The 21,645-nt window shown below is 38.1% G+C and overlaps 2 protein-coding genes across 2 annotated transcripts in view; both read right to left on the bottom strand.

Annotated features, from left to right (window-relative positions):
• LOC135464500 (titin-like) overlaps positions 1–606 on the bottom strand; it is an 86,781-nt gene extending 86,175 nt beyond the window's left edge. The window contains exons 1-2 of the mRNA XM_064741925.1: positions 599–606; positions 57–222 (exon numbers count right to left, since the gene is read on the bottom strand). Of these exons, the coding sequence (XP_064597995.1) occupies positions 57–222; positions 599–606 (174 nt within the window). The remainder of the gene's footprint in view (positions 1–56; positions 223–598) is intronic.
• Positions 607–808: 202 nt separating this feature from the next.
• Positions 809–21,645, bottom strand: part of LOC135464499 (titin-like) — a 46,450-nt gene continuing 25,613 nt past the window's right edge. Inside the window, exons 3-20 of the mRNA XM_064741924.1 lie at positions 21,101–21,261; positions 19,873–20,054; positions 19,496–19,646; positions 18,735–19,153; positions 12,036–12,133; positions 11,132–11,372; positions 10,336–10,650; positions 9,959–10,081; positions 7,878–8,057; positions 7,449–7,546; positions 6,665–6,741; positions 5,835–6,116; positions 5,228–5,412; positions 4,681–4,795; positions 4,099–4,271; positions 3,766–3,877; positions 2,977–3,206; positions 809–1,098 (exon numbers count right to left, since the gene is read on the bottom strand). Of these exons, the coding sequence (XP_064597994.1) occupies positions 809–1,098; positions 2,977–3,206; positions 3,766–3,877; positions 4,099–4,271; positions 4,681–4,795; positions 5,228–5,412; positions 5,835–6,116; positions 6,665–6,741; positions 7,449–7,546; positions 7,878–8,057; positions 9,959–10,081; positions 10,336–10,650; positions 11,132–11,372; positions 12,036–12,133; positions 18,735–19,153; positions 19,496–19,646; positions 19,873–20,054; positions 21,101–21,261 (3,432 nt within the window). The remainder of the gene's footprint in view (positions 1,099–2,976; positions 3,207–3,765; positions 3,878–4,098; positions 4,272–4,680; positions 4,796–5,227; positions 5,413–5,834; positions 6,117–6,664; positions 6,742–7,448; positions 7,547–7,877; positions 8,058–9,958; positions 10,082–10,335; positions 10,651–11,131; positions 11,373–12,035; positions 12,134–18,734; positions 19,154–19,495; positions 19,647–19,872; positions 20,055–21,100; positions 21,262–21,645) is intronic.

Below are 21,645 nucleotides of genomic sequence, written 5' to 3'. Positions count from 1 at the left end.
TTCTATCCTATCCACACTAAACATTAACAGCCTTATAAGGTTAACAAAAAACTAACCTCATCTGTAGTTCTTTCTGGTAAGTCCACAGCCGTGAACTCTGAAGTTATGTCTTGAACTTCTTTTGTGTCCTTGGTTTGTGGAACTTCTTCTTCCTCTTGTTCCACATGGCGTAATTTGCCCCAGTCAATGTCTTCTTCCTCGGGACCTTCCTTCTGGAATTCCCTGTTGAATCAAATAAATAGTTCTGTATTATTCACGTAAAAACCAAAATTAAAAAAAAAGATCCTTACAGGTGATTCAGTTGTTTGAGGTATAATTTGTGAAGACCAAACTCAAGATGTATTGAAATACTACGCTGGCTGTTCAGGTTTTGGGTGAAGTAGATAGGGCAGGATCCTAGGGAAACTTGAGCATGTGCTTCTGTACCCGGTAAAGCTCCTGTCATAAAGTTCCAGCCGTAACTGTGGGATTCCTTGAATACTTATTTCAAGTCTGGGGAGGGTACGGGTGATTAGAAGTAAGGATGCACGTTTGTTCTTTTTTAGGCATCCTGTATAACATCATCAGCTAGGCCAAAGGCTCCATTTTCTAAGCTAACGTCGACATCTTCAAATTCAGGATTCTATATTTAGAAATCTCCAGAGAAACATGTACATGTATCAATAACCAGATAACAAGAAATAAAATCAGCATTATGCCACAAATTCCCCGTTCATTCACTACATGCCATCTTAAACAAAAAATCCGTGGGATTTAGATCATATATCGAAAGAAACGAATATTGAAAATATTAGAATACGTATTGCAGTTACCTGTGTTTAAGCTGAGCTTTCCAGTCGACTGCTTCTTCCTCAAACTCAGTCACCATCAGGGTAGCGGGAACTTGTTCCGTACCGTGTTCATTGGTGGCAGTGACGGTGTATGTCCCTTCGTCTTTCTCCACGACGTCCGCCATTTTGAGAACATGCTCACCGGTCTCTTCGTCATAGTAAGCTTTGATTTTTCCACCGGTCTCGAGTTTGCGCCATTTTCCTTTCGACCACTCCACTTTAGGTTTGGGTTCGCCATCAACCTTGCAGCGGAATTCCGCGGTGTCACCTACAATAACAACAGAGACTCATTCACTTCGATGTTTAAGGTGGTAACACACAATACCGAGGATATAATATCTGGTTATAATTTTATCATAACAATTCTTGAGAATGGCGTACAATACCAATCAAATACCAATAAATGAATCTTTCCACAAGGTAAAAATAACATCCAAAAGGAATTCCATGCCTATAGAAAGTCTGAGTTATGTGTTTGATTGAAACTTTACTTCATCCATGTATCATGCACTTCACAGCCATCTGACCTGGAGGTTCTTTTCCCCAAGGAACCCATTCAGCTTTACAGTGAACTACATATTTATGTGTTTGAATATGTGTGTGTAATGTTCTTCTTCAACACCACACAATAGATAATGATTATGTGTGCAGTATTCTTCACAACACACCACACATTATACCTAATGAATATGTGTGCAGTTTTTTTTATGAAACAGCACACAATAGATAATGATTATGTGTGCAGTATACTTCACAACACACCACACATTATACCTAATGAATATGTGTGCAGTTTTTTATGAAACAGCACACAATAGATAATGATTATGTGTGCAGTATTCTTCACAACACACCACACATTATACCTAATGAACATGTGTGCAGTTTTTTTTATGAAACAGCACGCAATAGATAATGATTATGTGTGCAGTATTCTTCATAACACACCACACATTATACCTAATGAATATGTGTGCAGTTTTTTTTATGAAACAGCACACAATAGATAATGATTATGTGTGCAGTAATCTTCACAACACACCACACATTATACCTAATGAATAGGTGTGCAGTTTTTTTATGAAACAGCACACAATAGATAATGATTATGTGTGCAGTATTCTTCACAACACACCACACATTATACCTAATGAATATGTGTCCAGTTTTTTTATGAAACAGCACACAATAGATAATGATTATGTGTGCAGTAATCTTCACAACACACCACACATTATACCTAATGAATAGGTGTGCAGTTTTTTTTATGAAACAGCACACAATAGATAATGATTATGTGTGCAGTATACTTCACAACACACCACACATTATACCTAATGAATAGGTGTGCAGTTTTTTTTTATGAAACAGCACGCAATAGATAATGATTATGTGTGCAGTATTCTTCACAACACACCACACATTATACCTAATGAATATGTGTCCAGTTTTTTTATGAAACAGCACACAATAGATAATGATTATGTGTGCAGTAATCTTCACAACACACCACACATTATACCTAATGAATAGGTGTGCAGTTTTTTTTATGAAACAGCACGCAATAGATAATGATTATGTGTGCAGTATTCTTCACAACACACCACACATTATACCTAATGAGTATGTGTGCAGTATTTTTATGAAACAGCACACAATAGATAATGATTATGTGTGCAGTATACTTCACAACACACCACACATTATACCTAATGAATAGGTGTGCAGTTTTTTTATGAAACAGCACACAATAGATAATGATTATGTGTGCAGTATTCTTCATAACACACCACACATTATACCTAATGAATATGTGTCCAGTTTTTTTATGAAACAGCACACAATAGATAATGATTATGTGTGCAGTATTCTTCAGAACACACCACACATTATACCTAATGAATATGTGTGCAGTATTTTTCTTTAACACCACACAACAGATAATGAATATGTGTGCAGTGTTCTTCATAACACACTATGCAACAGATACAATGGATAGATAGACGAATACTTATAGATCAACAAGGCGCAATATGGAACTTTAATCAACAAGATCAGAGAGGCTGCGGAAAAACTGTCCATAAAAAAAAAAACAAATCTACAATCTTCACACCAGTTGTTATCGATACATCTTCTCGAGTCCTACCTTCCAACAGAGTGCACTTCAGAGGGACTTCCAGGAAGGTTGGAGCTCGGCCTCTGATCTCTAGTTTTGCTGTGGTTTCGACCTCTCCGCCGTTGTTGTAGAGGACAGCCTTGATCGTCCCCTGGAGAGCTTCATTCAGCTCTGTGATTACCAGAGAATACACAGCTTGCTTTTCGTCATACTCCATGATGAACGTGTCGCTAGGCTGTAGCTCTTCTTCATTCAGGAACCTGGCCGGAGCAAAGTCAAAGTTTTTGTTTGTTTGTCATTTTTGGGTTGTAGTTTTCTGGGTCAAGGCATTTATGTTCAAAGGAAAAAAAGCCAATTTTTTTCCCAAACTGTTCTCAATCCTGTTGTATTCTAGTCATTTCGTGAATGTGATATAACCAAGAGTAATAATGGGCTAATCTAACGGAACCACCAAGGGTGATGGTGTCATCATCAGAGGCAAATGATAAACCTGTCTTACCAAGATAAGCCAATATTAAACTTTATTACACAGAAAAACCTGTATTTTAACAAAACCTGCCACCTGCGATTTTAACAAACCCTACATTTTAACAAAACAGGCATTTTAACGAACCCTGCATTTTAACAAAACCTGCATTTTAACAAATTTTAACACAACCTGTACTTTAACAAAACCTACATTTTCATATAACATAAACCCTAACAAAAGCACCTCTAAGAACAAAAGAACCCATCATGTGGCAAAAACTATTATTGTTACAATGTGTTCGAGTCTTAAAGGCTACATCAACATTAGATCTCGTATCACAGCAATCTCACCATTTAATTTCTGGAGTGGGTTGTCCTGCAACCTTGACATCAAATTTGACTGTTCCGTTTTCTGGGGCAACTGTGTCTGACATTTTGCGTACAACGCTAGGTTTCTTGACAGCTGTGAAGAAAAGCAGCACGTAAGTTATAATGCTTCCGTGCTTTGATAGCACGAACTTAAAAGAATACTTTCTACATTTCCCTCAAATGGAAGTATCTGATCAGTATAATGGAAAATTTGTCTTGCTCAAATCTTATTAATCTCGAATGTTAGGAATATGTCACGTGGTCGCGAAAAGTAAGTGTGTTGAATGAAGAGTATTAAATAAATCAAGTACTTACGTAAAACTTTAAGCCTGGCATTGGATGCTGTTTGACCGGCAGGGTTATGGGCCCTGGCTGTGTATAGGCCGTGGTCATTTAGCTGTGCCGACTTGAGAATAAGTCTGTGAAGATTGCCGTCAGTTTCGAAAATAACGTCTTCACTTTCCTGGAGGATATCGTTACCTTTCAGCCTGAAATTTTGATGAAATGTTTTATCAGACAGAAGTCCGCTGTGGTCAGAAAAAAATTGTCGTAAAGAAACAAATTATGAACAAATTATCTAATATCAGAGATGTAGTAATGTTTTGGTGAATGAACATCAACAGAGTTTTTGTTCTTTGATGAAATAGAGCTATTAAAGGATTCACTTAGGTTTTTTCTCTTTCACAAAGAGAAAGGGCAAAGGTAAATGCATTTGTTGCAAATTATGCCGCCTGAGATTGATGAGAAAATAAGATTTTGTACATCTTAGGAGACAATGGCTCTGAATACGAATGTCTGTTTTGACACCCAGATTCATTAGAGTTTTGCTGAAGAACATTTTTGAGTACTGAGTTGTACATACACTACACACATGAAATACGAAGCAAGACACATTACCATGTGACTTCCGGTTTGGGTTTTCCAGTGACAACCACGTCCATGACTGCTTGGTTGTACTCCAAAACTTCCACGTTCTCCAACATTTTGGTGAATTTGGGCAGTTCTTTCTTCTCTGTTTTGATAAAATAAAAATACTAATAAGATCTGTGTTAAAGCGGAAAGGGTTAAGGCCACCAAATATTTCAGATTTTTGTCGTTGCTGATTAAGTTCCTTAAAACATTTTACACACGTGATGGTGGTCAGGTCTTCTGGCTGTATTATTATTTGGGAGTTTTATTTAAAGTTGAGAGGTAAACAACAAATTGTTTATAATCTGTTTGAAGATTTCCTCATAAGAACTTCAAAATGGGGAATAATTCTACCGAGGTGAAATTTTCGGCCCTGTTCACAAAACTGCTTTACGTTTTTCGCTAAAGCAAAAGTGTTCTTAATTGTGGCCTTTCACATAATCCCATTTAAGACTAGCGCCAAAAGCTACCCTTTTTTTTGGGCAATTTACTGATCCAATGAAGCTTGCACAAAGAGGTTAGAAAATAAAATGACCTTCAACGTGAAGTTTAGCTGTTGTTGTTGCTTCTCCCACTCTGTTCGTAGCAACGGCTTTGACCTCTCCGGAGTCCTCAGGCATGGCGTGTTCGATGTGAAGAGTATGCTGGTACTCAGTGAACGACCACTTCTGTTCTACCCTGGTCCTTACGCCAGACTCCACAGGTTCGTCGTTCAAATACCTGTGTAACCATGGTAATAAAGCCATTTAGTCGGCAGTCAGTCACTTCGGTTTGTCATTCTAACATGTCCCCATTTGTCCTAAATACTTCACCAAGAACATATATGTACAAAGCAGCATACTAACTCATTTCCATCATGGGATTCACAAATCCCTACTCTACATAAAATCTCAAATGCAACTTAATTTATTTCAAGAGCTTTCAAATATATTTAATGTGGATCATGTTTTCCTATGAGGCAGTGACTATCAAGTGATGTCCCTATTGTGCTGAAACATTAAAAGTTACTAAAAATACTTAATTTACATTAACTTACTCAGTTTTTAAAAGTCTCTGTATCTATTAACAAAGATCACGGAATTCCGCAAATCGCAGCTGTATAAAGAGAGAAACACAAAGAGCTCTCCATACTCATGACTTACCATACAACTTCTGGTTGGGGCAAGCCCGTAACGTAACAGTCAAAGCGGATTGGTCGATCTTCTCTGACGTCACGGTCGTCGAGCTCCTTGGTGAATCTCGGGGCGTCGGTCTTCCCCTCGACGGTAACTTGGGCGGAACACTCGGCCGTCCCAGCCGGGTTCGTCGCCACACATGTGTAGCGTCCTTCCTGGTCCATGGAAGTCTTCGAAATCGTCAAAGTACAAACGTCGTCGTCGTATGAAATTTTGAGGGCTCGGGACTCCACCAGTTCTTGCCCATCCCTGAATAGAACACCACAGAATTGTGTCATGGACCATGTGGTGGTAGAAGTTTGTTTCATGAAATTTTAGCACTCGGAATTCCGACTAATAAAAAGGTAATGATGTGGCAAACAACATGAACAAAAAAATGAAACAACAATGCAAAAATCTAAATTTGAATGCAACAAACAAAAAGCTGCAAAGACAGATAAATGGTGGGAATTCCATTTACTTTTGCATAAGAAAAGAGTAAATATTTATGAAGAATGAACAGCACATACGGTCCAAAGGAATGAACGAATGTGTACTATGTACATTGGCAAAAATTGTCATCTAACTACAGTTAAGCCATAATCATTCATCCACTCATTCATTCATTCAAGTAATTACTGTTCATCTCTTAATATGTAATAGCTAGTAGTAATGAGACTATCTGATACCAAACAAAACTGAATACACAGATGTTTTTACAACCAACTTAAAAGACGCCACACCTCAGTTTAAAAAAAAAAGCACAATAACACATTTTTCTTAATTATGAGGGAAACTTAAGAGTAATAATCACTCACTTGAGCCATTTAAGGCCAGGCCTGGGCAGACCAGTGACCCGGCACGTCAGTGTTAGGGGTTTCTCTTCCATGATCGTCTGAAAACAACAACAGCACAAACTTACCTCTAAGCACTGTTAATACAAAATCTATTAAATAATAATGTATATTACTGACAATATGGAATATTATAATATTAATATTTTTACTTGATAGGTGTTTTATGCCGTACTCAAGAATATTTTACTCCGGAGGTCAGCCTTATGTTGGGAGGAAACCGGGGAAAGCCCTGGGGAAACGCAAGACCATCCGCAGGTTACGGCCGGAGGGGAAGTCAGAACGAATTCGACTTGAACTCACGGCGACTGCATTGGTCGTGGATCCTGGGTTGTTGCGCCGCGCTGGCATGCTAACCACCTCGGCCACGGATTCCCCACCAATACTGACGGCTCGGGACCAAGCTCAATTGATCACTGCTCTGTTGAAATGCATGATTAATATGTCACTGTACTAGTCTACCCATATAACGTTATGTCAAAGGCAGGTAGGAACAGCAGACTGTACACAGATTGGACATGAATTGCTTTAGGCGGGAAAGGTTCCCTATTTTCGGTTGACGTTTTACAATTTCCAGTTTTTACTTGTGGTTTTATATTAAAAATGCATCACCAAAATATATTAAAGAAAACTAAGAACCACTATGAAATATTTTTAGGAAACTAGGTGAAGAAACATGCTGATAAGTATACAGACAGTATGTGCTGCCATTTGCCGTTTTTTTTAACAGATATCCTTGGTAACGTACAATATCGTCGAAAACTTCCAGGAAAGACGGTGGCTTGGTTTCCTCGACATGTCGCAGAACCAGAGGAGACTCGGACAGACGCTCTTCTCTGTCAATTTCTGCGAGCAAATATTTCAAGAAAAATTGTGATCCTTTGCATTAAAAACACAGTGACGTTGACGTGTTCACGATTCTAGACAATTCTCTGCAACCTTGGCAATAAAACAGATCAGCAAAAAACACAAATAGTAATATTAGCTAGTTTTTGGAAAATGCTTGGTTATATGATAAACATATAATATTTTCGCTAAGCCAATTTATGAATTACAAAAAAAAAGGTTGAAGATCAATGTTCATGCAGTGGGATATTAAAATGTGATCATTTTTATAGAAGAAGGCTTAGGTCAAGACACTAATCGGAACATTTATTTCCATGGTAATGTTTCTCACCATTAACAATGAGCGGGATCTGACTAGTAGCCTCCCCTGCGCGATTTGTCGCGGTGCACGTATATATCCCAGCATCCTCCACTTCCGTATTTTTGATCTCGAAATTGTAGGTGTCATCGAACTCATCGGTGTGGTAAATACTCTTGTCATCCAAAACTTTTCCATCGCGAGTCCAGCTCACTGAAAAACGACAATAAGTGATGTCTGGTCAAACTTGTAACTGTTAGAAAATTATATACGATTGATTGATTGAACGAGTAATTTTTTTATTCACCAATCTACCATATCTATGACACAGAGATGCATATATAATACAAGAATGCCCGAAGCTTAATGTCTTTTTCAATTTCAAACCACCTAATTTGCATGGATCTGCACCTAATTTGCATGGATCTGGAAGGCATTACTCGTCTTGGAATTCTTCTGGATTGTGCTAGATAAAAGTTCAAAAACCTGCAGTAAAGTACATGTAAGGATTTTGTGTGTGAAAAACTTCTCAAACTCTTTTCTTTCCTAGAAACCATTGGTGACATTTAAAACACACATATAATTTCACATTAAAAATCACCCACCTGTACGCTAAAGCAAAACTTGTAAAAATTATTACAGCTCTTTTCCTTGCATATAAATTAAGGCCATCTACATGTAGAACTGGAAAGTATCAAGTTCCTTTGTTCGTACAAATATCTTATGACACGAAAGGTGCAGTGCAACTAATCAAAAATATTTTGACGGTCTACTAGTCAAGCCAGTGAAGTCCCTAAAAATTCTGTCATGAAATCGAACTTTTTCATCGACTTTCATCAACCAATAATCCAGAAAGCAGTTTTGGGTTTGCGTGGCACATTGGTTTTTGAGGAAAGACGGAGGATGTCTCCTTATGGTGTACCACTGTAACACTCCGCACTTACACACAATCCAGTAAATTTCATTCATTTAATACGAATGCTTGTGACACCATCGATGTGTTTGTGTCCATCGACTCGAGCACAGTTTGAATCGAAAACTTAGAAACATGGGCACACAATCACCACAAATGAACTGTCCCCAGAGTCTGTAATGATGTGCAATGGGCATAACTGGCTTTCTTTGTCTACAGTAATACCCGTTGTACTCATGCGGACTCATGCGCACGCAAAACTGCTATCTGGCTTACAGTAGACGCGTGCACAGAAATCCTACACTAACTTTACCTATAAACTACGGGAAACTAAACTGCTGAGGAAAATATAAGCACTATACATTGTTGAAGCTAACCAGGTAAAAATCACAAGAAAAAATATAATTTGATGTTGTCAAAAATTCTTAAAGCGTAATTTCAATATCGTAAGAAACAAGGCAACATTGCTGTAAGCGTTGATTTTGTACATACACGTACGTTATTTATACACATGTAAATATATAATTTTGTGACATTTACGAACAAGTGACACACATTGCCATAGCAACCGTTTCCCTGGATACAGAACAACCCACCACCAACAATGATTGACAGGACATAGACATTTTTGCGTATGAATTAATAAATTAGACATACCAACTGAGTTATTATCTGATACTGAATCAGATTCTGGAAAATAAAGTACAGTACATAATAGTACACAAACAAATGAATCTGTCGCAGTGAGCTTAACTCAAAAGCTAATTTGACAGCTCTTGCTCAGTTTTAGATTCTCTGAGCCCTCTAGCATAAAATGCTTCAAGTATTACTCCATTCTGTACTTTTATGTTACTGCATATATACACACACACGGCAGTAGTTTCTACATACATTGCTGTTTTGCAATATGAATTTGTGGCAAGTTAGATAGAGTTAATCTAATTGGCCACTTTCACAACAATTTGCAAAGTTTACCATGTTTTGCCAAAGCAATCATAAAAAGACCCGTTAATTATTCTTTTTTATTTCTGAGAAAAATTACAATTTAGACTACAGAAACCCTAGTTATAGACTTGAACTACATCTTCCCCTCACGTTATATATTTGCAATGACCATATTGTGGCCAAGCTTTGAAATGGCACCATTTTGAATTGGTAGATAAATGTATTCTTGTTTTGAAAAACAAATCTGGCATCTTACCGGTGGGTTTGGGCGAGCCATCTACTCGGACAACAAACTCGGCGTTGTCTTTCTCTCGCACTGTGACATTATCAGGAACTTTAATAAATTCGGGCGGTCTGTCTTCTTCAAAAGGTTTGGTTTCTGTTGGACAAAGATTGATTGATTGGTTTATTTATTTGACTAGAGTTTTAAGCCCTACTCAAGAATATTCCACATTGAGTTTGTAACCTCAATGGTCAAATGGGTTGTGCTTGGCACAACGCCTTTGCTGAGTAAGGCTGCGAGGGCCTTCACTTCTTATTTTCATTGATATCACTTATCCCAAAGGGTAATTTTACAAGAGGAATAGAAAGTCAAAAATGCCTGCAAAAATCGGGTGTTAAATTTTCACACACCTTCGACAATAAGCTCCGCAGAGCACTCCGCTTTCCCGACCTCGTTAGTGGCGCAGCACGTGATCTTCCCATCATGCTCTGGTAAGACATCAACCACCAATAGGGACACTTCACCCTCTTCGGCGTACTCGATGGCAAAGTGTTCGTCTGGAGTAGTGATCTGTTTGTCGTTTTTGTACCACAAGACTTCAGGTGACGGTTGACCGGCAACCTGGCATGTGAACTTCACAGTTTCACCGGGCGTGGTCTCCAGGGTTTCTATGGCAACAACGAAATGAGGCGCCTCAAGCTCACTTACTTCCTCGACTGGTTTTTCTGGAGAGAATGAAAAAAAAAAATTCAAATCAGTATCAGTGTAATATGGTTGACCTGAGCTTACCTGAATGAAGTAGTGTTGACCTCAGACTACATAAATGGGGTACAACTGAGCTTAGATTACATAAATGGGGGACACTTGACCTCAGATTAAATAAATGGAGACAGTTGCCCTCACAATACATAAATGTGGTCAGCTGACCTCAGATTACATAAATGGGGTCAGCTGACCTCAGATTACATAAATGGGGTACGGCTGACTTCAGGGTACATGAATGGGGGACAGTTGACCTCAGATTACATAGTGCGGGTTACCTCGCGTCCGTGTAATAATGTTGAATCCGCATAAACGTGTCAAGAATGACTTCATCTTCATCCACAGATATGGTAAGATTATTCTAATTTTGACACATTTAACGAGACTGTCCTCCCTTTAAATTTACTAACAGATGAAGAGATGATACGAGTGGCCCTAACTTACCTTCGAGTGTGAGATCAGCAGAGCAGGTGACTTCACCAAACTGGTTCTCGGCTTTAGCCACATAACTGCCAACGTCTTCAGGCGATACCTCGTACACTTCCAGATGATGGAGTCCATCCTCCTCAAAGATCATGTAACGCCCTTCGTCCTCCAGCTGTTGTCCATTGTAGAACCACGTCACATCCGGTTTGGGCTCTCCGATCACTTCGCACGAAAAGTCCACGGTGTCACCTTCTGGTACCTGGGAGTATATCAACAACAACATTTCAGTACTGACTAGCTCAAAAATTGGAAACTGTTTCGTACTGTTTCGCAAATGTCAGACAATAAATTACGGACTTTGCTCCTGGTTATAAAGTTATCATCAGAAATCTATTCTGTTGAACACAAAACTTTTGTGTCTGGGGTTTTCCGCTTAAAACAAGTTCGATCAAGTGTATGGGTGTAGGACTCTAGATTGTTGATCCAGAGGAAACTGAAAGGCCGAGAACCACCGTTGCTTGTCAGATATGAACCTCTTAACCTTTAATAAATCCACAGCAAAAATTAGAAAGAGCTGGATTAGAACCTGTGACTTCATTCATCCTTCACTGCAAGACCAGCCAATTAGCCAACTTATCCCGCATCGGTTTTTCAAAACCATATAGAAATTCAAACAATATTTCAGTTTTGGTATAAACATTCAATCAACACCGTTAATAATTTTAAATAACAAAACTAATAATTTTATACCCTTCTTTAATTGTTATCTTTTTCTTTTGCCTAGCAATTATAATTTTATTCATCAAGTTCTCAATCCAGATAGCATATTTAGTGAATTCTTTAATAAAAATTATTATTGGAAAGTGAAATGGCAACTTGTAAATGTTTGACTACAAACAATTAATTGACTCCAGCTTAGTACCTCTTGTGCTTGGATCTTCAGGACAAATTCTGGACCAAACAAGGCAGGTTTGGCAGGAGATACCTCCTCTTGGGGAACTTCCTCTGCTACTTCAGCGACTGAAAAACGAAATCAACAAGATCTTAAAGGGAAGATAAAATATATACGGAAGACAGGCATTAAATTCCTTGGAAAAAGAGAACAAGTTACACGAAATACAAAGTGGACTTTATAATCATGAAACAGGCAAAACAAAACTCAAAGACAGGGATAAGGACGATTAACGAAATACTGAAAATAATATGCTTACTCTATAAGAAAACACGGTAGTTCTGAAATAAGTCCATGCTGGAAAAATAGTTTACTCTCGAACAAATCTTTCTCAACGTACGATATCACCAACACGAGCAAAACAAAATTTAAGCGTCTTATATAGGCCATTAGTACATGTGCATCTGTTTTATGACCATAAAAAATAGGTGTTATACATTTTTAAAACATTGGCTGGGGATAAACAGTACAAAACCAAGGTGTCCCCGAAAAACAAACTACTCTATTTTAAGCGAATGTCCAGTTTGACAGAATTTATCAAGTTCAATGGGGCAGTCCACTCTGATAAACTGGGGTGCAAAGAAGTGAAACATGCTATGGAATGAGAGATCGATCTTCAAGTATGACAGGTATGTTGGGGCTCTAGTCGAAGGCTATGATCCAAGTGGAGCTATAAACATGACACAGTAAACCTGTCACATGTGGAGTTGAGAGGGGGCGAGGCATACATCATGATCAAACAGGTGTGGCAAATCATTAATTTACCTGGGGAGTTAAAGGCAGCTTATGGAAATATGCTACAGTCTTACTTCAATGACAAATGAATAATAACAATTAATTAACAGCCCTGATGAGTAAAATCTGGACATTTGCATTAAGTAATTACAACGTACACATCGGTGTACGTTAGATGAGTTTGTTAGAGGCATATGCATACATTCGCATAAACCTGACTGATAAATATCGAACTATTCTTGAGTGCAGCTATAACATCACTCTGATGCAACATTCGGCTACTCATCATTGTGGTACAAATTGAGAGACGTCATTTCATATTTTCGGCCCAAGTGTTCAGAAGGAATAAATTCTAGTTTGCATTCAGTTAAGAAGTGTCATAAGAAATGCTTGTTATAAGCATTTTCAATAAATGACTATCTTTCCAGTCATTTACGAAGGCTGGAATACAAATTTTGGATGAAAACAGAAAACAAATCCAGCCATTTTTGAAAGTCATCTCTATCTTACCATCTCTATTGATCTTTCCTAGAGACCATGACAGGACCTTCAAGTTTTTAACACAGATTATCACTCGGCCGGGTTTAGGGAAAAACATTCCACATTCTGATTGGCTGCGGAAGATGTCAGAACCTCACACAGTCTCGCATCGACACGGTAAACACAATCAAGGTTCCACCAGTGGAATATCCCGCATCAGAAATGAATATCTCCATGGAATTTCCGCGATGTCACCATACCATTATCAATAAATGCTAAAACCTTGTTTAAACTCTCAGTGCCAATAATTAAACGATGCTATGCAGTGGCCGAAGAGCTATGACCTCCCCAAAACATCAGCATAGCAATGCGCGTGTGAAGACTTTGGTTTCAAACCTCAACAACAACAGATGTATAGCTTAAACGCCCTGTGTGTAACCTGCTAGCCTCTATCATACCTCCACTATCTCAGATGACCTAGTATTTTGCCCCTCTGTGGACATGTGCCCTGCTACATGTACAGTACTGTTGAATAAATCATAAATTAAACCCTTGTTTAAGCATGTCATAAATTAAAACCTCAACGTGAGTCAGGCTATCAATGACTTAGTATGCTATACACCTTGAATCAAATCACACCTGACGGCATGGTGCATGTACAAATGTATTTATCGTCCTGTCATTTTAACACCAATTAAGCCCTGAGAAAAAAATACAACAGTGACACTTTTATCAAATGCCAGGTTAATATGATATATGGGTAGAAAGATTATCTAATAACCAGAATATAATATAAACTGGCTTCAACATTTGACAGCTATTATTATCACGACGCAGTCGAGATATTGCTGACAAGGCATTCAGCCACATTCATTTTAGCAAGTAAAGAGGGACTGTCTCACTTTATTTATTTGATTGATTGATGTTTTACGCCGTACTCAATGTCACTTATTACCGGGTCCAATGGCATACGCACTTATTTGAATAAATGGGCATTTCAGTAAGGCAACTGGATTCTGAAAGCTTTGAATGTCCATGTAGTTGTACACATGCCTTGTTCATTAAATAACACTACCTACAGTTCACTGTTCCTTTGGATGGGGCTGGGAGAGGGGGGTGGGGGGTGAGGGTTTTGCGATAGTTATGGTAAGATGGGGGTGGAAGTAAGAGAGATTTGAGATGGAAAGGTGTTCTCATCCAATACGCAGTTGTTTTCTAGTAAGGCTGACCAATATGACGACCTCGTTTTACGGCAAGGAAGGGCTGCTAGCCTGTCTTTCAACAATGGAGTATTTCGTAGTTATGTATTTACTGTAGGTTATCATTATTTTTGCAACATTTGACACTTATACCCAAGAACATAATTCAGAAGATTACATAATCCTGCTTTATTAGTATTTGTATTCTATATAATACCTCACGTTAAAACTGGGAGACTGGTTCTACCCTGCCGTAACCTGACGATCTAAAGTCTCAGAGGGACATCACTCTGTTGTAAAGTCGTATCTCCAACCCAGCTTAATGTTTTGGAAGGGGATGTGGTGGGGGGCGGGGGGGGGGGGGGGGGGGGGTAGGTTGACACAACCACACACAGGGCAGCTTACTCGGAGATTTCACTGTTTATGACTATGACAACAGGGAACCTCAGGACCTTTTAGGCAACTATCTGGTCAGTCAAACCAGTATTAAGCCCTGGATTCAAAATCTAGACACTTGAAATGGGTAGACATGAAACAATGGGGTATGACCACATAGTATGTACAAAACACGCAATTCAAATCAAGACTGTGGAAAGTTTGTGTACGTGCTGTAATTATTGTCTCATGCAGTCAAAACATGCCCACTATATATGATGTGGTACTGGGTGGGGAAACGAACCAATACGAAACAGTTAATGTTATAGTGCAAGTGAGTATATACTGAAATGTTCAGGATTAATCACTGAGTATCAGATAGTAACCAAGATGGAGGACTAAAACAAAATAAACAGAACACACAAGAATGGTTTTACTTCAAAGCAGCATCTTTAATTTATTCAGAAATAAAGAGATCCAAAGCTCCAGATACATCGTTGCATTTAGATAAATGTATAACATCACGAAACAGAAAAAGCTGGTGTAATAAAGGATATTTTCACTGCAGATCAAAGCAAGAGTAGGGGTTTTAAATGTTTTTTACAGTTTGAGTTTTTCCTTTTATCATGCTCATAGTTTTTACATTTTTGAATTAATTTAAATAAATTTTAAAGTAAAACCATTCAGTTTTAACCCCTAATCTTTGTTAAGCAATGATAAGAATGTAAATCACAAAACCTTGGCGTGCTTTCACAAAATTTTGTGTATTAACTTTTTGAAATATTTCAAATAAAATGTACCTCGATGTAAACACCTTTACATAAAACAAAAATTTAGGGAAATCGAAGAACACAAAATTTTGTAAGAGGCCCCTGTATCTGAAAACCTGTATCAATTTTTTCCAATTTCCAATAACGTTTTGATTAAGTTTGACTCGAATTGATGCAAAATATTTTCAGATAAAATTCAGTTATTATTTATGACATATGATACATGTGTTGTGGTATCTCAAAGCGTGCATGGTATATAACATGCTAAGTGACTGCATGCTACATGCATTCCTTATAGTCATAGCACAAACACATCCTCCAAACAAATCCTCAAAATAGGCCAAAAATAAATCTATAGCTATATATACAAAATAACAGTCTAACTTCATTCTAATAGGGAGTTTAAGCTAAAAATTTCACTCTTCTTTTAAGAAGATAATATATTCAAAATGCCTTTGGCAAAGCTGGGGACGTGAATATGTGTGTACAGGTCAGGGGTTGGGACGGCTAACGTTCTCAGTATTAGCTCCACGACTAAAAAACAGTTACCGCACACCATTTTTCTCACAGCTCCAATATTTTCTACATTTCTAAATTCTTTAACAAATAAAAAACAAAAAGCACAATAATAATAATTGTATAAAGTGTCTATAAAAGCTGTTAAAAAAAGCTATAAATGCCTTATGCATTTTGATATTAAATCATATTTGAAGTCTAAGTGTCCCATACTAAAATCTAAACTTGTAAGAAAAAATGCAGCCTTAACCGTTCCTGTTTGGATAAGCACTCGAACTGTAACTAATAGGCTTTAAGAGATTCAGGAAAAAAACAAAAATACACACGAGAAACCCTGCGGGTGTACTTAAAATCAGTTACACTATGAATTAATACTTCTAACCCTTGATAGACTTAGTCTGATTAAAATTATTACTTATTAATTATTATTTGAGCAAACAGTATTATATAATCAAAGCATAAAGTTACATAGTGAAACGTAAAAGAAAATATGGAGACAAAACAAAAAATACGGATTATGAAGGCATAGGAATAATAATTTTCAAACACAAATTCATGAGCAAGTCGCACAATGATTATTATAACAATTAAAGCCAATTAGAGCAAGACATGTAAAGGTGAAGCATGCAATATGTAAACTCAGGAAAGAAACAAATAATGTATGAATAATTAAAATACAACCTTAGCAATTAATTATCGCTTAAAGGAGTTATTTAATGCTTGTAACATAGCTGTTACATGTATTTGTAAACACAACTTTTTCCAAATTTAATGTCACAAAAATTTGTTCTAGAATTGGCGTCCTGGAACCTTTGTCTCACAATTGGTGTCATAGAGTGCTACTATTTGTGTCACAGAGCTTTGTCCTTCTATTGTCCACAGAACTTTGTCCTATTAATTGTCCCACAGAACTTTGTCCTATTAATTGTGCCACAGAGCTTTGTCCCTACTATTGTGTCACAGAATTTTGTCCTATGTGTGCCACTAAACTTTGTCCTATTTGTGTCACAGAGCATTGTCCTACTATTTGTCTCAATGAACTTTTTCCTAACATTTATTTCACCGAAATTTGTTTTAACATTTGTCACAGAAATTTGTCCTTACATTTGTGTAACCTGCACTTTGTCCTAACATTTGTGTCACAGAACTCCGCCGTACTATTTGTCTCACTGAGCTCTGTCCTAACATTTGTGTCACAAAACTTTGTCCAATATGTAACACTGATGCAACAAAACCACTGGTGTCACAGAAATCTGTCTTGACGTTGAGGTCGCTAAACTTGTCTAACACTAATATAAAAAAAAAAACGTTTGTCTTGGCTTGCTGCCCCAAATTTTTTTCCACACTCCAGTGAACAAAGTAGTTTTAAGCGTTGTCTATGTGTACTTCACGCGTATATACCAGGCATATATTTACCATAACTTGTACATTGTGATATCAATAAAAATACAGTGCCATCTAAAGCCGTATTTGCAGGCTACAAGTGCTCCCACCATAGCCTTCATGAACTATAAACTTTAACTATGAAGTGACTGCTATTTGGCTTAACTATGTGCTTGATATATAACATAACTGCATGCAAGTGCTCTCTATATTTAATCTGATATGGTGAGTTCCATAAACCTATTATGTCTACAGTGCAAAGTAAATAAAAATTACATAAACAGCACCATGGTGCAATACAGTTTCATGCATATTATGAATACAGAAGTTGAACTCAAACGCCTCTCTCAATGTACAATAAGGAAAAACAAATGCATTAGAAACGTCATAAAAATTTGCAACAATTAGAAAGTATCAGGTATCCTTTGATTTGTTAAGACATGCTAGGTCATAAAACTGGAAGTGACTGAGTCTGGATTCCAAAGAACATGCTAGTTATGAACAGTTGTACAAATCGTCCGTTTCTGAGAGCTGCCAAGAGTACCTGAAAGTACCCCAAAATATATGAGACATGCTTAATCACCAGGGTGGAGTATATAAAGAAGTGTTATGAGCTTCACAAGTTTCCGATGCAACATACTTGGGCAGCCTTACTCGAGATCTGCAGATATCGCGCGACAGTCACGAGATTTTGTGGTGAGACAAGAGCAAAAACTTGCGATGGTATGTCATTTTACCTTGGATTTGCGTTGGAAACTGTTGTACCTTTTGGTTATACAGCAATGTTTCCCAAAATAAAAATGTACTTGGTAACTTTGTAGAAGGAGAAGGAAGGAGGGGGATTATCAGCTACTTGCTGGTGTCTTCAGGGTAATGTGACAAGACCATCCCGCAATCTTTTACTCTGTCTCGTAAAATCCCGCGTCTCTCGCAAGATTTCCATAAAACCTGAATAAGGTTTGTTGCCCTATGATGACATTTGCATGCGTTTGTGACAAACCATGGATAAGTGGACAATACATGGACAATACATGGATAAATAAGAGGTGGATATACAAATAAAATACATACAAACATCGAATATACTTGTTAAAGTTGGATTCCACAATGCCAGGCTTGTGATATTGGATTAGGTTATATATTGCAGGGAGGGCAGGCAGGCTAGGAATATACCATTCGGCTATATTGGGGTGACTGGTTCTTGCACTGACCTTGAGAAAGAAGTCGAGCTGAGGTCGTGCTCTGGCCCGCCACGTTCGTCGCTTTGCAAGTGTACGTTTTGGTCGCATCGACTGGAGTTGTCTCGGCGATTTCCAGTGTGGCAGTTGTGCCTTCATAGGTCATGTGGTACTTGGGTGATTCCTGAAGGGGTGTGTCATCCAGCAACCACGTGACTTCTGGGCGTGGCAGGCCGGTGACCTCGCACGTGAGAAGGGTGGGGATGTCCACGGCTGCGGTGATATCAGAGAGAGGCTGAGGGAATTCTGGTGCCACCATGTGTACCAGGAACTCGCCAGTACAGCTGGCTGATCCGCTCTCATTGGTCGCCTCGACTGTGTAGTCTCCTTCGTCGTAAGGGGTGACCCCGTAAATTGTCAAGATACACATATTGTCATCGCGGTATTCAATGCTGAGAAGGAAAAGAAACGGAAACGCTGTTTTATTTTTCCACCATGTTTTACTACATGACTATGCAGATCACAAGAAATCCACAAAAAACAATCAAAACAGCTGGAAATATGGGCACGTCTGATATACCGTGAAAATGGAAGCATTGCCACGACTGACAGGGATTCAGTCATATTCTGTTTATTGCATTAGGTAAATTTTAAGAGAGCTTGATAAAATTTAATTCAAATGAAATATAAAGCGATTGTTAAACTGAAAAAAATTAATAAAATAACAAAAAGCAGTTCCAGATGGCTATTCTATTACCTCTTGATCTCCCTTGTATTCAACAAAGCAACCTTACCTGATTCTATCACTAGGCTGGATTTCGTCGCCGTCTTTGAACCAGGTGACCTCTGGCCTTGGATGACCTTTGACCTGGACCTCAAGGGAAATGGTAGTGTCAAGGTCAGCCTCCACATCCTCCAAGGACAATGGGAATGATGGAGCTTCTCCTGTAACAGGCATAAACCACACAACTGACCATTACATGTGGTTGTAGATCTGAATTCTGTTGATCTTTATCTAAAAAGGTGTGTGGTGGTTTGTTTGGACGGTAAGGTGACATCCTACGGGGTGAATCTCAGTTTAAGCACCTTAAATAACACACTACTACCTTTACTTGAATTACAAATGTAGTTTTATGGACAAATGTTCAGTTAGTCCTGATGAGGGTCGCACCTGCAGGGTTGACGAGGATCTCTGCTGTGGTGGACACGGATCCCGCGTGGTTCTCCGCCGTACACGTGTACTCGGCATCGTCCTCAATAGTCGCTTCGTGGATGATGAGGCGTACTTCACCCTCGTCCACAGTGACCACAGAGTAATGTTTGTCTGGTACAAGCTGTTCACCATCCTTAAACCTGAAGCGAGACATGGGTTGTCATTTATATTAGCCTCCTGGTCACCCGACATTACTGTGATTATTGACCCGAAATCTCCCTGTTGGACGACGGCTGATATACGAATGTCTGTATCACAGATTCTCTTAATGCTATCACACAATTATTTTTGGGCAGGTTGGTCAAATGGGGAGCAGGGAATATGAGGGTGATCAAACATGTAGAGACTTACAAAAAAGAAGGGGAAACCATTATCCACTCTCCTAATACGTGACAAGACAGTATGAAGGGAATAGTAACACCAACAGAGCTATCGCCCAATACTCTTTCTTATTTATTTATTGATTTATTTATTTACTTGACTAGTGTTTTAAGCAGAACTCAAGAATATTTCACTTATACGACGGAGGTCGGAATTATGGTGGGGACAATCCGCAGGTTGCTGACAGACATTCCCACATAGGGCAGGAGAGGAACACGGCATAACCTTCACTGCCTTTGATGTGAGCTGGGAATATCCATAGTTTGTAAGCCGTTTTTCTTTCGTGATACAGTTGTTGTAAGGTGCTCCGGGAAGAACTGAATTTTCCACGCCTGACTCAATTTGGCCTCCGAATCCTGCGCTATCATTATCAATGATTAATCTCTAATGTGACATAGTACTTAATAATAATAAATGGATATACATAAATATTATTTTGGTTTGCACCAAATATTGCAACAGAAATAATTCCGGATAAAAATGATCTTATGACTTTGCTTCAAATGTAATATAAATATATCCAAAAATTGCTACTGGGTGATAACACGAAATGTTTGAATCAAATGTCCTTAATTAGCTTCAGAATTATTAATGAAAAATGTGTTACGATCCGTAATATATTTTTTCACTGTCTGTAATCAAATGTGCAACAACTGTGACTTCAGATGTTTTACAAATAAAAACAAGACCCTTTAAACATTGTTTCCACCACGATATCTATTTCTATAAAATACTGATTTTTCATGGCACATAAATGAAAAAATAAATAAATGAAATGAATGAAAAATTTGCAAGTCTAAATTACCATTTGATTTCTGGAGCGGGATGACCTTTGACCCTTACAGTCAAAGTGACAGTCTGACCTTCTGTAATTTCTTGGTCTTCAAGCTCCTGTAGAAATTCAGGAGCGATGTCGAATATGGCGGAAATCTCCTCAACAGTTCTTGTTTGAGGTTCTTGGGGTAGCTGAGAAGAAAAAGACGGTACATACATTTATAAACTCTTTAAAATATTTTGCCAATTTATTTTTAGATAACTGATGGATAACTAAATGTAAATGTGATCCCTTTAGATCAAAAGTATTAATCTTTCTTTCAGAGACCTCAAATAGAATGTATATTGTCATAGAGTCATTCACAAATAGGTCAAAGAAACAAAACCCCAAGCAGAATAGGAATCATGCAGATTTCTAAAACTAAATTCTAACAAACGAGGTCGGGGGAAAAGGGAAAAGGAGAACGGTTTGAATCAGTTTAATCCACTTTTCGCTTCTTTCGCTACGGCGCGCGTCTTTGTAATCGCGACAAGGACAAAAACTTTCCTGATTAAATGAAATGTCAAACAAATTAT

The sequence above is a fragment of the Liolophura sinensis genome, chromosome 4, assembly GCF_032854445.1.
Source record: "Liolophura sinensis isolate JHLJ2023 chromosome 4, CUHK_Ljap_v2, whole genome shotgun sequence".
Taxonomy (NCBI): Eukaryota; Metazoa; Mollusca; class Polyplacophora; order Chitonida; family Chitonidae; genus Liolophura; species Liolophura sinensis.
Note: the sequence above shows the minus strand (reverse complement) of the source record. Positions and strands in the feature narration are given on the sequence as shown.